This window comes from Lissotriton vulgaris, chromosome 4_1, assembly GCF_964263255.1.
Source record: "Lissotriton vulgaris chromosome 4_1, aLisVul1.2, whole genome shotgun sequence".
NCBI classification, from domain to species: domain Eukaryota; kingdom Metazoa; phylum Chordata; class Amphibia; order Caudata; family Salamandridae; genus Lissotriton; species Lissotriton vulgaris.
This window is the reverse complement of record NC_141691.1, coordinates 1,475,965,438-1,475,983,420: the sequence shown is the minus strand read 5'-3', so window position 1 is coordinate 1,475,983,420 and position 17,983 is coordinate 1,475,965,438. Positions and strand designations below refer to the sequence as shown.

Genomic DNA, 17,983 nt, shown 5'->3' with positions numbered 1-17,983 from the left:
CCGCGGCACAGAAAAATTTACACTAAACTGTACTAAGGATAGGTGCAATTGTGTTTGACCCCATTCCCCGTTCTCTTTTTGCTGTAATTCCTTAAGTACTTTGAAGAGGCAAAAGACCTTTGTCACGGATGCCTCCTTGCTGAGCTGGAGTGGCCATTTGGGTGACATAATGATGAGGCCTTTGGAGCATTCCAGAGCAGTGACTGCATACAAATGCATGCAAATGTTCTAGAGCTACAGGCTGGCCTTTGTGCCATGAAGGCATTTCTCCTTTTATCTCAGGGAGCACCATTAAGATTATTTTGGACAACACCACTGTCCCTTATAACAGTCCTACACCCTGTGCTGAGAGGTGAGTCACCACTGGCAGAGGCTGCAGAAATAGGAACTTTTCTCTGTTGTCTCTCATTTAGCCAGTGCTCTGTCGCCTCTCATTTGAGGACTATGAGTTGGAACGCCAATCTGGAGTGACAGCAATGGGTTTGGTGTTTATGTGTAGATTGGAGAACTTAAGGCTGTCTCAGTTCTCCTTTCATGATTTCTTGTACCCAAATAACTTAGTTCTTCATTCCCACCCATTCCGCCTTTTAAATGTGGTCTCTGCCCTGCTCTCCTTCCCTCTTCATCATCCCACCAGAGAGGAGGAGGGCTGCATAGACTGGGAATGAGACATGCATTGATTGTACTAGACAGAATGGAGTGGATGATCAACTCTTGGTCGGTTTTGCAGGAGCTAAGAAGGACAAGGTGGTGACTTTTGCCTGACAGTGTTGCATTACTTCGTTTGCATCACCAGTGCTACTCATTCCCAGCTCCCACAGAAATAGTGCCTCAGGACTCATTCTTAAGGTACTTAATGTACGGGAAGATGTGTCAATCAGAAGCAAATTTACCTTCAGTATTGTTTCTGTGGCTACATAATCTTCAGAGATTTCTCAGCACCCTTTTTCCTCACTGAGGAGCTTATACTATGATCATTATGATTACAAGCTTGTATTGTTTGCGCTATTCCTTGCTGTCCAGGCTCTCTTGGTTCCTCTCCACAGGCCAAGAGTGGGGAAAAATATTCAGGAACTGACATCACCTCTCCATTGCCTTCTAATATTCCGCTATGATGTCCAGTCCGGAACTGAGTTGTGGCTGGACCCAACTGGCAGCACTAATGAGTCAATGCTGGTAAAAGACTTTCTTGGCCAATCTAAAGCCTGTAAGGAGTATTCATAAGATGAAGAATTTGCGGGAAGACTATACATTCACCAGAAATATTGTCACAAAAGGTGATAAACATTTTCGTCTTCCTCCTTCTTTATTTTGTACATGGTTCCAAGCAAGGTAGCAACCCTTCCACTGAAGATGTGAACTAATATCTGCTCTCCGATGGCATCAAAGCAACAGCTAGCCAGCCAGGTGATGTGCTGCACTTGTGTATTTGGCGGGCATCAGTTAACATCCAAGTACATCTCTTTATCCTGTGCAATAGTGATGGCAAGCCAAAATACTACCAATGTCACAGAAACCAGGACGATTAGATGCATCCCATGAAATGGATTTTCATTTTCTCCCCAGCGGGACTGTAACTCTTATCTAAATTGGTCTCAGCTTACAGGGATGAACAAAAAGCTTGTTTCCGGTCCAGGGAAGACATGGCTTGGCAGTTCGGACTGGAGTGTTCCCATGAGGCACAGGGTCAGAGTGATTTGCATATGGCCATGTCTGAACTGGGTTGGTGGAGTGAGCTAAAGAATGGTAATGGATCAAACCCAGATCAGTTGACTGAGGGTGAGTGTTTGATTTGCTCCGTCCATCATCCCCTTTGGTATCACTTTGTTCGCCCTAAATTGGCAGGGTATGCCCAGACCTGGGTCCCTTGCTCACTCTACCACTGGATTCAAGATAACCTGGCTGATGAGGATTATGAATGTGAAACCAATCCCATGATGCTTGTTTCTGGTCCAGGGAAGACCTGGCTTGGCAGTTCGGGCTGGACTGTTCCCATGAGGCACAGGGTCAGACTGATTTGCATAAGGCCATGTCTGAACTGGAGTGGTGGAGTGAGCTAAAGAATGGTGATGAATTAAACCCAGATCAGTTGACTGGGGGTGAGTGTTTGATTTGCTCAAACGCTCCGTCCATTATCCCCTTTGGTATGAACAAAAAGCTTACCTATTTAATGTGCGTTCAGGTGGCTAAACCCTTGGCCGTTGCAAAGTATGCTTCTATTCTCTGCTAATTTGAAGCTTGTATGTGTCCCATCTAGATCCTCAAACCCTAAGCTACATTAGTCTCTGCAGGATGCATGGGCAGTATCTGCATTAGTAAGTGCCATACTAGATCCAAACCTTCAGCACCCAGGTTTACTGAGGACCTCAAAAGGTTGCAGCAGGTGTGTCGGCGACAAGAACATAAATGGCAGTTGCATTGAGACCCTACTGAGAAAATGAGTTATTATAGAGATCTTTTACAACAGTATGAACGGGCTGTTGTTCAGCCCAAATCCATCTTTTACACAGATACATTTGGAAAGGCAGGCAAACCCTCTAAAGAACTCTTCAAATTGGTTAAAGAATGATCTCAGCGTTCCATTTTGGGCCGTACTGACTCTTCGCAAGATTTCTGTGATAGAGAGGCCATCTATCTCGGAGATAAAATTATGAAGATTTACTCTGATTTTCCCTCGCTCATGGAATTTTGTTTTTCAGTGGAATTATTGGCCACGTCTATTGAGTCATCCATGCTCTGTCTTTCCTCGTATATCTGAGCAGAAAACTAAAACTTCTTATGAGCTTTAAATCGGGTACCTCATGACTCTTAAGATCGTGCAGTTGGCCCTATATTGTATTGCCAGCACTCTCCAGGGAGTAATTAACCATACCCTTGATCCAAGGATTTCCCCACAATTCTGGAAGGAAGCCACTGTAATTCCTCTTTGAAAAAACAACTAATATTGCTGTTTCCCTCCCCTGCAAAAATCCTAGAGAAATACATGATTATTGATACCTGTGACATTTTAAATTCCTCGCAGGAGTGGCCTGTGAGACGGCGCTTGGCCCGCCACATCGGGGGTCAGGATGACCAGGGTGGGGCGGCTATCCTTGTGCTGATGAATCTGTCAACCTGTCTCACATGAGCGCCGGGTACAACATCTCCATCAGTCAGGTGTTAGTGGAGAATCCCTTAAACTCCTCCATTCCTTTCTCATCAACAGGGTGCAAGTGGTCAGATGTTGTCGTTTTAAAGCTAAGACTTTAGTCTTCCTTGCAGGGTCTCTCCGCAGTCCTCCCTAAGCCCACTCTTTTTAATGTGTATGTCGCCGCACATGCCGCGCTAATACATTAGTGCAGCTTTAAAGCACTTTCTTGTGCGGATGACACGCAGATTATAGTATCGATCTCCGACGACCTGCCCATAGTGGCCATCAGATTTAATCTCTGCATGAGCAGAATAAACATCTACAAGAAGGAAAATGTCCTTAAACTGAAAATGGCGAAAACTGGGATGCTGGTGTTCAGGGGGCAAAGAGTCCATCTGGCCTGGCAGCTAATGACTAGAGAAATTCTGACCATTACCCTCTCAAGTTAAATCGGCTAAAAATCTTGGGGTGGTGTTTGATACCCTTTTGAAATGAATTTTGATTTGCAGGCCATTCAGACCACTAGCACCTGTTTCCATATTTTTGCACCCGTTTTTATATTTTTAAGACTCTTACTTTGTTTAAAAAAAAAACGAAATAGTTGGCTTTGTTCATCGTAAATCTTCTTTGGTTGAGCTCTGTTTCTGGTATAGCGCTTCGATTTTCTCTGGTTTAATGCACTTTATACATGTATTTTTCACTTCATGCAATGGGAAAGGGAGGGAACCAGTACCTGTAAGGTACTTTTGTCAGTGATTATCCAAATTGTAGGACTATCAGCATGGTCATCCAGGCAGGGGTACTCCATTCCATCATATATGCAGTTACACAACATATTTTCCCAACACACTCTGGTGGGGTGGGTGACCGGGTCCAACTTATAATTTGTGCAGATTTCAAACACTGGGCCCAGTATCAGCCTCTCCATCAGAAGCACTGGTGAAAAGGTCCTAATCACGTTGTGCTGCTACCAACTACATGTTACATGTCAGCTTCGCTTTAGTGAGGGTTGTTTCCTCTACTAGTGGCAGTGGTGCTCCTGCTCTTTACCCACCAGGAACTAGCCATATACTGCAGGGAAACACCCAGAACACACCTCAATGTTCAACAGGAGAATCCGTGAGCAGAACACGATTCAGAGTTAGAAAGCTAAAAATGTATGCAAGGGCACCAGAGTGCTGAGTCAGGTAATCCCCACCGGACAGGGACTCCATAAAAAAATACATTCGTTTTAAGTTCTCCATACATCTCTTCACCGTGTTTTTATTTTTACAGCGTCAGCTCCAACAGTAAACTAGCTGCCTAGTGCATCTGCTAATTTGTAGTACTCTAGGGCTGCATCTACAACCTTCATTTTGTATTTCCAAAGTTTACATTTGTGGCCCAGGAAGTGGTATAGCAACTCTTGATTTATGTTTGATGTGCACTGGCTCGCTTGCTAAGTGACTGCATTCGTTCACCCTTGATCAGCGACAGCATGGATGACAGAAGAGTTTATAATTTTGTCTTTAAACTATTTTTTCATACCATAGGAATCTGTTCTGGCTGAGGAAATGTTTACATTGGTAAACTCGCCCCTGCAGTCTCTGAACCGTTTGCTCTATGATGAGCTTATAAAATCTGTACTGAAAATTATTGAGAAGTTGGATCTTTCTCTTGAGAAACAGAATCTTGGTCAGCAAGACGTAAGTTTTTTGTTTTAATAAATGTGGGGTTTTGTGTAAATTGAGGCGTTCTGCTCTCGCCTGTTGATTTAAAAGACAAAATATGTGTAGATATTAGCAACCTATTCATCATTTTTTTAAATGCATACTCAGAGAGGACCAGTGAAATTGTTTCATTTAGCATTAGTTCAACTTTAGGTCAATAATTGTATTAAATAAGGTGCAAAACTGTTAATCAAACTCTCGTCATAGTTATGTGTTTTTTTTAATGAGAAATGTTTATAAGTTTTTATTTTTAGATCGAATATTCATTTCATCTGTCAGGATGTTGCATGCCTCTTTCTAGGTCCGATGTGAGACTGCGCTCTTCCCAACCGCACTCTGTTCTTCATTCCGACTCTACAAGGTGGCGGCTGGGGCGCCCGCCGAGTAGGGGCGCTTCTAGGGCATCTTGAGAAAGGCAGCCTTTAGTGCAGGCTTCTCCGAGTAGCTCGTGAACTACTGGTAGACTTTCCAACTATTTGAAAGTATCGTCCCTGTGTGCAGCCCAGCCTGCTAAATGAGAAGCTTTTGCTTGTTTGAATTAATATATGTATCCCAAAATTGAAAAGTGGGTATTCGAGAGAAACATTTGTGTATTTTCAGAATGCATAACCTAACGTCTGAATATAATTGGTTGAATTTCTAAAATATGTTTAAAGCTGATATTTGAGTGATAAATCATGTGGTGTGAAGAATTATAACTAATATTATTAACTTGGTATCCGGACATTGCAGTTATGGGTGTTATGAATTTTGCAGGTAGAGGCAGTCCAAATTTTTAAAGCTTTTTTCACATTACTGATGGCAACCATGCCTGATGCACTGAGGTGATCACTGCTAGCAGCAAGTATGCCTTATGATGGCTGGTAATGCAATCTTATCCGATGTGGTCACTACTATAACACACATAATATTAGTAGCTCATGATGGTTCTTATTGAACATCAGTAGCACTTATTACAGAAAAGGTTGGAGATCCCTGCTTTAGAGGACATTTCAGTGGCCCGCGCACATGTGTTTTGTAGGACTACTCAGTTGTAACCCTGGGTGTATTTCGCGTAGCTACGCGAAGTGCACTACGCATGCTACGCGAACTGCGTAGTGCATTGTGCAAAATGCTGTTCGCACTGATTGCACAGTGCTGGATGCTTGTCCGCACTGTGCAATCATTGCAAACCGCATCTTGCACAGTGCAAGCAGTCGTTTTACGCTGCTCGAGTAGATTTGTACTCGAGCAGCAGCTTTCTCAACGCGGACTGGTAGTTTCTCATCGTGAGCGGTCACGAGCATATGCAACCACTCGCAATGAGAAACCTGACCTCCCCGCGTTGAGAATCTCGCCGGGAGGTTTATTTTCCACGCTCGCGATCGCCAACTTGATGTTGCTGATCGCGAACGAGGAAAAAGTCTTGACGGGATATTATTTTGCTCGCTCGCGGTCGCCAACTTCACATTGAGGGCCGCGAGCAAGCAAAACATGCCTGCTACGTGTTTTTGCACAGTGCTACGTGCAATTCGCATAGCACGTAGTTGTGCAAACTACACAGACTACGCTAGCGTAGTCCTATGCCCAGGGTTACTCAGTTGGCAGTTCATGTACTGTAATTCAATGCTGCACTGTTTTATTATCCTACCAACATCCCTTCCAGTTTGAAGATTTAGAATTATATTGCTTCTCTCTTTGGTTCAAACTCCTGTCTCTGCCAGAGTATGGCTTTTATTCCTCTTCCTAGCTGCTCTAGAGATTTGCATGAGCTCACCCTGTAGCTTACGGCTTCTTCGATACATTTCCTTAAGCGCTTCCCACACCAGTAGCTGTTAAGAACTGACAATGATGCATTTACATTGAAAATTCTTACATAATTACTCTAAAGATAATAACCGAATACTCTGTTTCTGTAGCTGCAGATCTGAATCCTCATTTGTGTGAACTTGTAATGACCACTCCAGTGGCATGCATTGTGAGAACCACTCCAGTGATTTGCATTATGAGAACCACTCTAGTGGTGGACGTGTATTATAACCACTCCATTGGCTTGCATGGTGAGAACCACTCCATTGGCTTGCATGGTGAGAACCACTCCATTGGCTTGCATGGTGAGAACCACTCCATTGGCTTGCATGGTGAGAACCACTCCATTGGCTTGCATGGTGAGAACCACTCCATTGGCTTGCATGGTGAGAACCACTCCATTGGCTTGCATGGTGAGAACCACTCCATTGGCTTGCATAGTGAGAATCACTCCATTGGCTTGCATAGTGAGAATCACTCCATTGGCTTGCATAGTGAGAACCACTCTAGTGGTGGACGTGAATTATAACCACTCCATTTACTTGCATGGTGAGAATCACTCCATTGGCTTGCATAGTGAGAACCACTCCATTGGCTTGCATAGTGAGAACCACTCAAGTGGTGGACGTGAATTATAACCACTCCATTGACTTGCATAGTGAGAACCACTCCATTGGCTTGCATGGTGAGCACCACTCCCGTGGCTTGCATGGTGAGAACCACTCCAGTGGCATATGTGTATAATAACCACTCCATTGACTTGCATGGTGAGAACCACTCCATTGACTTGCATGGTGAGAACCACTCCATTGGCCTGCATGGTGAGAACCACTCCGTTGGCCTGCATGGTGAGAACCACTGCTGTGGCGGGCATAGCGAGAACCTCTCCAGTGGATTGCATTGTGAGAAACACTGGAGTGCATGGCGAGAACCACTACAGTGGCGTGCATGGTGAGAAGTAACAGAACTGGAGAGCTTTGACTGTTCTATTCCCTTTTCACAAATCCCACTCTGACACTTTTTGTTTGACAGTGTGTACCTTGCTGTCAAGCATATCAGTGGGAGGGAGCTACGGTAGTTTTGTCTTCAGACTACTCTCGGCCTGCATTCTGACATCTGAGTTTCCAGACATTACCCACGAGGATATAGAGCCTTGTACTACTGGTAACTATTGCAAGAAGGTTCAGTTCAAGCTAATCACTTGTTTTCTTACTAAGTACAATCATTTGAGTGGAGTCTACTATTAAGTAGTCTGGCAAAATCACCTTGTAACAGGGTTGTATTCTGCATATTTACGTTAGGCAAGGCACAGGTCTGAAAAAGAGTAGTGGGGGGACTAACCAAGTAAGGCAGATATGCAAGTGATATCATGGCATCTGACTCCTACACGTTGTTACCCACATCGTCTTAAGTAACATACTCTGTACATTGATTTACACACTTGTATTGTTTATTGTCAATGTGTAATGTGTACGGATGATGTAAAGCACTCTGACACCCTACATTGGGGTGAGTAGCTCTATAAAAGAAATGAGTTTTTTTAAAATTATTTGCACTTCTAGCCGAGTACATCTGACATTTGCATATTTTTTATATACAGTGATTGAACAAAGTCAGAACCTTGCCTCAAGTCGATTCGTTTCCCTTAAGTACTCCTGGAGTACATGCTGTGTGCCTTTGTTTCTCAACTATTGCATTGGCATCTAGTGTGAGGCTCAGATAACTCCCAGCCAGGATCATACTAAGAGAAGAGGAGAGCTGATGGTCCATCTAGTTTGGCCTTTATCTTGGACCCAGCTGGCGATGAAAATAAAAATTCCTCTCGGTGCCTGCACTTTGTTGCTGGGAAGGGAAAGCAAACAGTGTGTCCCGGGGGATTAAAATTACACCTGGACAAATTCAGCATGCTTTCTTGGGGTCCAACTTGGCAGGGTGGATGGCGTCCACCCTGCGATAATAGTGGATGGATGCAGTCTACCCGCTTTTACGCCTGGCGTTAGGATGACTTAACGATGAAGGCACAAATCAGTACTTGTTTAACAGTCATTTTCATTAGAGAGTATGTACATGTTTTTCTTGCTACTGGTAACTATAGAGATCTTAATAGCCGCTTGATTTATTTTTTAAAGTTTCAGATGAGCTTCCTTCAAAATGTTTCTGTGAAGTCTTTCTTGACGTTGCTAGTGTGATTGTTAATGATCTTTTTTAATGGGAATGCGAATAATCTGTGTGGTATTTTCCTGCATAGTGTTTGTGAAGGCAGATCATAAGCATGGACCCAAAGCACCATTTGCGTGACATTACCTTACCTGTGTTCTTTCGAAATCTTTCACTAAGTGCAAAGCCATTTCATACATCTGGTATCTGAACAGCACCAGGTACATCTGCTCCAGTTATGGAGTTCAAAAAGTTTGGAAAGGTCCAAGTAGGACATGTTAAATGTATTACCTTGCACAGTATTTTGTCTTAATGATGCTAACAAGATTTGCAATGAAAATTACATGCATTTTGCTAGACGGTAGTCCTATATACCGTAGCCCTGGAATTGGTTGTTTTCAGAGTGGACGTGTGACAGATGCCAATCGCTTTAAGCAATTATTACTGCTTGTTTGTGCATTACGGAAGAAAGACCAGTGTGCTGCAGGCATTGCTGCAGAATCTGATTCAGTAGGTGTTCCTCATTGCCACCTTTCTAGTTGATATACACTGCTCCCTACTCTATTCAGAAGCAGTAAGTTCATGAAAGATAGTGGTAAAGAATAACATATCTGTAAGTAAAGTACTCCAGTTTTGATTTATTTTATAGAGCGACTAAATAATAGCCCTTCATCCTCATTGAGGGGTGTAATGAGCTGATAAATCTGCCAATCACCAGGGCATACTGATCCTATCCCCTCTTGGGACCCAAAAGGATACAACACTTCACAATACTTACCCAAGAAAGGAATAATACTAATGATTACCTAGAATATATGGCTATTGCAGAGGAGCTCGCAAACAGCAACAACAACTCAAGAACCATACCGGTGGCAACAACGCAAACAACCCGGGAAAACAAAGCAAGAACAAGGGCCACTCGGTAAACAATGCAACAAAGCCCACCCATGTGGGACTAAACAGCGCATGCCCCTCCCAACAATGCCTTGGGTGGATTACTTGTTACTTTGGCTTCCCCTGGATGAGAGCGGGGACATCCCTCTCTCAACAACTACCTGCAGGAAGGGAAACTTACCATCCTGCCGATGCTACAGCACTTGGGCCAGAAGGGCCCTGACCTCCCATCCCAAGGAACACAGACAAATAATGATATACTTTGGGGTTTCTTTAGTATACAATGACAGAAGGATAAAAGAAAAAAACTACTATGTCACGATAGGCCTTCTTCACATCAATCCCTAAGCAATTGCTAAAATGCAATCAGTATAACATATACAGAGCTTATATGTATATAAATGTATGGAACCTGAAAACAGAAAAAGATAGTAAGCAAGAACAGTAGGAAAATTAGAGATTAGTGGAACACCTCACCAAGTATCTGCACATCCTATTTCCACTTCGCTAGAGGGGAGTCCGTTTCTCCAGCCAAAACAGGATTCTCTGCACCACCGTCACAGCTACACGTCTGTACTGTGATGAACTACCAGAGATCAGAGCTCGGACACACCCTTTAGTAGAAAATGGAAGCGTTAGTCGAAGCTTCTAGCAAGCCTCGCCTCCTTTCCCATCAGATTCCTGTACCACTCCGTGCCAAGGACACACCATGGGCTGGCCAAGCGTCTGTTATGACTTCGGCATTAAGTGAGCACATTCCTCCAGCAAGAACCGGTCCTCTCTGGTTTAAGAAGGGTGAACAACAAGTAGAAAGTAAAGCTTAGCCTCTCACCTAGAGAGGCTCAGAAGATGGCGACAGCTCAGAAGTTGGAGTTGCTCAAGCATAGGCCTCTATTCCTGCAAACAAGCAAAATTAGTATGCAAGAAGGCATAAGATTATGCCAAAGCCAATAGGCAAGCCCTGGCATTAAGCAAGATAGTCAGAAACCGAAAGCTACATACTCAAACCCTACTTTGTAGCGTATTCATACTATGCAGGCCTACACATCACGAAGTTATTTGATAATATAAATTGCAAAGCAAAATGACATGAGAGCATGTCAAAGGCAATAGTCAGCACTGCCATAAGACAAGGTAAAATCAGAAACAGGCCTACATATCACTATATTAGGCTAAAATATACTTAGATGGTAGTGGGCAATGGTCATAATCGAGCACTTATCCATAAAAATAGCTCAGTCACTACAAGGGGTAGATGGCCAAAGGGAGTAAGCAAGGCCTTAAGCGTTTCAGCCTTATAGGTAAAACAAAAGACAGAAAGAATAATTTACTCCAGTATTGGAACTTTCATAGATTCCCATTGCTTGTATCATTCCCCGTCGTCGGAATGGGAGCCTCGGTAATAATATATATATATATATACCTAGGTAAATACACCCTAATAGGTGTAAAAAAGTAAAAACTTAGGCCTAGGCCTCATTATATCATGTAGCCTATTGGCGTCATTATGTAAAAAGACCAAAAAACCACCTTAGCAACCAATCAGATTAGCCTCACCCTGTGGAACCTTCCTGAGAAAGCTCAGAGCCTCAGATTTTCTACTGCATCGTTGGTGACAGGGAGTCTCCTTAGAGCTCTGCTCTAACTTCTACTTGAGGTACTATTTAAACAGTTTCTGACAGGATTTCGTTCAGCTTTAGCATGGCTGATAGGGAACAGAAGAGCCTTTTCCGGTCTTGTGCCACTTGTGGCAAAAAACGACTTTATAATGAAGATCAACATAGTGACTGTATATACTGTTTATACCCTGACCATAAGGTAGAGGGGTGTAGTATATGCAGGAGGATGTCAGTGAAAACCCTCCGTGATCGTGAAGGAAGGCTACTTCTGTGGCTCAGGAAGTTGGAAAGGAAGGAAGGAGTGGTTTCTAGTGATGAGGAAGATGCCAGATCTTCATCTTCTAAGACATCGTTGAAGAGGGGTGGATCATCTGTGGAGGTTTCAACTGAACCCCCCTCAAAGGCTATGCGTGGCACCTCTGATAGGTCTGGCAAGCCAGGGCCTAACGAATCTCCTCACGTGAGTGTAAAGGAGAGGGAAAGGCAAGCACCACAGGTGCAAAAGGCTAAACTGGATGAGAGCTCGGCTGGGCCTTCACATTAGGAAAAAGTAGCCAAATCCTTCAAAAAACCGACTGTAGAGGCCTCTACAGTGGTCAAGAAAGGCTCTAAAGCCTCTGTGGTGAATTTGTCTCCTCAGTCGTCGACGAGCCATCCAGCGACGACGAGGACGACGACGAGAGCGTCGACGAAGACTTCGACGTCGATGCCGTCGACGAAGACGGGATCGACGACAGCGTCGACGACGATAACCACGTCGACGGTTACCACCTCGTCGACGAGGACCATTCCGTCGACGATGACTATTCCGTCGACGGTGGCAATCTCGACGGCGACTATCGCGTCGACGACGACGAGCCCGTCGACGATGACAGTTCCGTCGATGATCCCGTCGACGATGATGAGCCCGTCGACGATGACAGTTCCGTCGACGATCCCGTCGACGGTGCAGGGACTCTCGTCGATGGTCCCGTCGACGACGATTCAAGATAAGGAGATGGTGGATTCATTTTCAACGCCGTCGACGGCAGGTGCTACAGAAAGCATCAGAAAGAGGAGGATAACTCCAGATATGACTTCACCTAGAAAGGTGCCTTCATTACCTCCAGCCCTTTTGTTGGACGAAGAGGATTACTCGGAGGAAGAGAATGAGATGTATGGGGATGCATACAGTCCATCTCAGTTGAATCTAAAATACCATGATTCGGACCTAGATGAGGAGTATTATTATCGGCAGGAACAGCAACCACAAAAACAGGTCGCATACCAGGAAACCCAACCACAGCAGGGTATGGTAACGATGCCTATGAGTCTGTTGACAGACTTAAGAGCAATGCTGGAGGAGTATAGGAGCAGACAAGGGTCGCGACCAGTGGAAGGTCAAGCGCAGGTTCAACCGCAGGTTGTGGCAGCTCAGTCAGTACCGCCTGCACAAGAGGAACATGAGAGGGAATATCCTCGGCAGACGCAAGTCCAAGTAGATACCTCGGATGAGGATGAAACAGGGGAGAACCAGGATCAAGGCCCTGATAACGAATGGAACCAATATATAGCTCCGGATCCGGCTTCACCAGTGCCAGACCCGGTCGATTCGCCTCCGGCTGATGTGGGAGGTTTCTTCAGTTTGATGGAAAGAGCCACAGCACGCTTTAAGCTGACAATGCTTACAACATCTACGGATTGCTTCTTGTACGATTTTAAAGAGGCATACCGTAAGGCGGTGCGTTCGATTCCCATTGTAGAACACATATGGGAGGAAGGAAAGAAGGTGATGCAGTCCCCAGCGACGGTCATTCCAACTCTTCCGCGCTTGGAGAAAAAATATAAAGCTCCTGATGACAGTCCCGCCTGCTTGATTGGACAACCTAGACCAGACTCGGTCATATCGCAGGCGGCGCAGAAGAAATCACGGAATCCTTCGGCCACCCTCACAACTCCACCAGACAAGGAGGGTAGAAGGTTGGACAACGCGGGGAAGCGTTTTTCGTCGATGGCTAGCTTATTGGTCAGAGCGGCGAATGCCTTGGCGATCCTAGCAAGGTACGACCGCCAGGTGTGGAGTGATGTGGCACACTATGTGGACCTTCTAGCGGATGACCCTAAAGCGGAAGCACTGAAACTTCTAGAAGAAGGGCAACTTTCTTCTTCGGAAATGATTGACTGCGCGATGGACATCGCCACCATCTCTTTCCGTGCTCTGGGCAGCGCGGCAGTTCTTCGGCGACAAGGGTGGCTGCGAGCGACTTACTTCCGGCCAGAGGTCCAGAATAGGATTTTGGACTTGCCCTTTGATGGGGACATGTTATTTGGGAAACATGTCGATGAGACCCTACAGGGTATAAAGAAAGACACAGAGACAGCAAGGGCTCTGGGAAACCTGCAATATAGAAAAACACCGTTCCGTGGAGCAAGAGGAAGAGGCTTCACTTCACCAAGAGGAGGCTATCAGCAGCAACGATACTGGCAGCAGTCGCAGTCGTACAGACCTCAGTACGGCAATCAATATTATCAGCGACAGTCACAATCCCAGTCTTTCTCTCGTCAGAACGCTCGTGGACGACAGGGGCGTCCGGGCAAGGACGCTGGCAAGCGTCAATAGCTGCCTCCTGACTCTGCCAACTGTTCCTCCGCTTCTGGGATCTCCAGTGGCCGGCAGGATATCACAACATCTGAGCAGCTGGGAAGATATAACATCGGGTCAGTGGGTATTGAACATCATCCGAAATGGGAATACACTAGAATTCCAGGAATTTCCACCTACAAGAGCTCCCCACGCCACTACTTCAAAACATCTAAACCTTCTACAAAAGGAAGTTCAACAAATGCTTCAGAAAGGGGCGATCCAACGCGTTCCCCTATCACAAAGAGGAGAAGGTTTCTATTCAAGATTCTTTCTGATCCGCAAAACGAAACAAAAGTGGCGTCAGATCCTGGACTTAAGGGAGCTCAACACCTATCTCATGAAGCTGTCGTTTCGGATGATTTCACTCCAGGACATAGTGCGCCTCTTGAACCCAGGCGACTTCATGGCGACATTATACTTAGAAGATGCCTATTTTCATATCCCGATCCATCCAGCTCACAGACGTTTCCTTCGCTTTACAGTAGGCAAGAGTCACTTCCAGTTCATGGGGCTCCAATTTGGATTGAAATCCGCTCCTCGGATATTCACAAAAGTGCTGGCCCCGGTAGCAGCATTTCTGAGAAGACAGTCGCAGGAAGTATTCCCGTACTTAGACGACTGGCTGCTGAAGGCTTCAAGCTTACAAGAGGCATCAAAAGCAGTGAACAGTTGCTTAAACCTCTTTATGCATCTGGGTTTACAACTCAACAAGGAAAAATCGGTCCTTCAGCCGGCAGGTACGGTGAAGTTCTTGGGAGCAATACTCGATATTCAGGTGTGCAAAGCCTTCCCATCGGAAGAGAGACAGATGAAACTCATGTCTTCAGCCGCTCGTTTGCAGAAGAAAAGTTGGATAACAGTCAGGATGTACAAATCTCTTCTAGGGTCGATTTCATCCTGTATTCAATTGATTCCGCACTGCAGGCTGCGAATGCGCCCCCTGCAGGAGGAACTGGACCTTCAGTGGAGACAAGTGGAAGGGTCGTTCGACGACAGGGTGACGGTTACCCAGCAGATGAAACGGTCGGTTTCATGGTGGATGAAAAGATCTCACCTCACAGTGGGACTCAGTTTCAGGGCTGCACCGGCTCCTCACGTCATTACCACAGACGCTTCCCTTCAAGGTTGGGGAGCGGTCATGCAAGACCTCCAAGTCAGTGGTCACTGGACTCCGGGAGAACGTCGCTTACATATCAACGTTCTGGAGCTAAGGGCTATTCGATTGGCGATGTTGGCTTTCCTCCCAAGGATTACAAATTCGGCAATCCTGGTGCGGACGGACAACACCACCGCAATGCATTACGTCAACAAGCAGGGAGGCACAAGATCGCCACTGCTTTCACAGGAAGCCCAGATGCTGTGGGAATGGGCGATATCGCAGAACATCACGCTTGTGGCAGAACACCTTCCAGGAGTATGCAACACGAAGGCGGATACTCTAAGCCGCCTGAGAGCAGTCTCGCACGAGTGGGAATTGGAGAGCACAGTGGTCAAGGACATCTTCTTCGGTTGGGGGACCCCAGCGATCGACCTGTTTGCGACACCAGGGAACAAGAAATGCCGGTGTTATGCAAGCAGGGAACACCATCGAGGGTCACTGGGGAATGCCCTTTCGATGTCTTGGTCAGGCGCGTTTGTTTACGCCTTTCCGCCATTTCCCCTGATTCCTCGAGTCCTCAAGAAGCTCAAGTTGGACAGGTGCAGGATGATACTGATAGCGCCTGCCTGGGCTCGCCAGTTTTGGTACACGTAGTTGCTTCTTCTATCGGAGAAACAGCCCATTCATCTGCAACCCAGCCAAACACTTCTGTCAATGTACAACGGCCAGGTTCTCCACCCGAACCCGAGCTCTCTTCAATTAACAGCTTGGCTCCTGAATACAGAGAGTTTAAGGATTTAGACATCTCAGAAGAATGCAGGAACATCTTAGCGCAGGCACGAGCTCCTAGCACTAATAAGACATATAGAGCGAAATGGAAGAGGTTCTATTTGTGGTGCCAGAGAGAAAAAGTACATCCATTCTCTTCAGCTCCGCATCAACTCTTGCCATACATTCTATCCTTGGCTCAGGCAGGCCTGGCTCATGCTTCCATCAAGGTCCACTTGGCAGCTATTTCCAGGTATAGAAGAACGAGATCGGGCCCATCTCTATTATCAGCAAGAGTAGTAAAACAATTCCTGAAAGGACTGTTTAGAGTCTTTCCGCCAGTTAGGCCCCCACCTCCGGTGTGGCACTTGAATGTGGTCCTGGCTCAACTGATGAGATCGCCATTTGAGCCAATACATAAGGCGGACCTAAAGTTCCTATCATGGAAAGTGGTGCTGCTTTTGGCACTCACCTCTGCAAGGAGAGTAGGAGAGCTTCAGGCTTTAACTATCAAAGAACCTTTCTTGCAGTTCAAGAATGATACATTGATACTACGAATGAACCCCAAGTTCATTCCGAAGGTACCGACAGACTTTCATCTTAATGAACCAGTGGTTTTGAAGTCTTTTTTTCCTCGACCTTCAACCCAGGCTGAGAGGACACTTCATTCTCTGGACGTGCAGAGATGTTTGAAATTCTATCTGCAACGCACAGCGGGATTTCGAAAAACACCCCAGCTGTTTGTGGCTTTCGGAGCCCCAAGGAAAGGATTTCCTTTGTCAAAGCAGGGGATTTCTAGATGGATAACAAGTGCGATCCGTTTCTGCCACCAGGCGGCAGGCAAGCATTTGCAAGGACAGGTGAAGGCACATTCCACAAGATCAATCTCAGCATCAACAGCGCTGTTTGCTGGAGTATCCATAAAGGATATTTGCAGAGCGGCCACCTGGAGCAGTACTCACTCATTCCCTAGGCACTACTGCCTGGAGGCGACTGCAAAGGAGGATTCGGCTGTTGGACAGGCAGTCCTGAGAAATCTCTTCCAATAAGAGGTGAGCTTTCCTCTCTTCCCTCCTCCTGTTTTTTCAAACATTTCGTTTATTATGCTTTGGTTACTGCTTTATGGTGGTTATAGTCTGTGATATCATTGGTTTGTAATGATTCTGTAACTGTGCATGAAATGTTTGAGGTATGCTAACTGCTATCTACTCTGATACAAGCAATGGGAATCTATGAAAGTTCCAATACTGGAGTAAGAAACAAGTTACTTACCTGTAACTTTAGTTCTCCAGTATTGGTAACTTTCATAGATTCCCATGCGCCCACCCGCCTCCCCTGTGAAAGCTCATTTTAGGGCCAGGTGATTATGTGGCAAAGCAACGGCTACGAAAATCTGAGGCTCTGAGCTTTCTCAGGAAGGTTCCACAGGGTGAGGCTAATCTGATTGGTTGCTAAGGTGGTTTTTGGGTCTTTTTACACAATGACGCCAATAGGCTACATGATATAATGAGGCCTAGGCCTAAGTTTTTACTTTTTTACACATATTAGGGTGTATTTACCTAGGTATATATATATAAATATATTATTACCGAGGCTCCCATTCCGAAGACGGGGAATGATACAAGCAATGGCAATCTATGAAAGTTACCAATACTGGAGAACTAAAGTTACAGGTAAGTAACTTGTTTCATATTGCAGCGAAAGCATGAAGCTCATTTCTTTAAATTGAAGACACAGACCGGTCCACTTTACATATCTAAATAGGACTTATTACACCTCCGAGAGACTATGTAGGTACGGTCTGTGGGGCGGGGTGAATTGGGAGCACTATAGTGCGCAGCTTGCTGACTTTTTACACTTGGCTTGGCTCTGCCCAGGGATCACAACCTTTTGGGACATAGTCTTTAAAGAGCTGGGACAGGTGATTGACTTGCCGCTTTCCCCAGAGCTGGCACTGGCTCTATTGGGCTACTCTGAACCGATACCAGGTTGGTTGACATGGGCCTGCTACTAGCTAGGCGCAGGGTGGCGATGTGCTGGATGTGAAGCCGACCCCTACTATAGCCCAGTGGCAGAGAGACTTGGTGTACTGCAGCACGCAAACTGAACATTTCAGTGATCTTCTTCCACCGCGTAGTAGACCCACGAATTTCTGGGCGCTGTACGAAACATATTTGGCAACTAGGGAAGGGGTCT

At 45.6% G+C, this 17,983-nt stretch overlaps 1 protein-coding gene across 1 annotated transcript in view; it reads left to right on the top strand.

The window, feature by feature from the left end:
- The window catches only part of PRKDC (protein kinase, DNA-activated, catalytic subunit), a 2,818,033-nt gene that overhangs the window by 267,037 nt on the left and 2,533,013 nt on the right, over positions 1-17,983 (top strand). Inside the window, exon 16 of the mRNA XM_086965729.1 lies at positions 4,663-4,815. Coding sequence (XP_086821855.1) covers positions 4,663-4,815 — 153 coding nt within the window. The remainder of the gene's footprint in view (positions 1-4,662; positions 4,816-17,983) is intronic.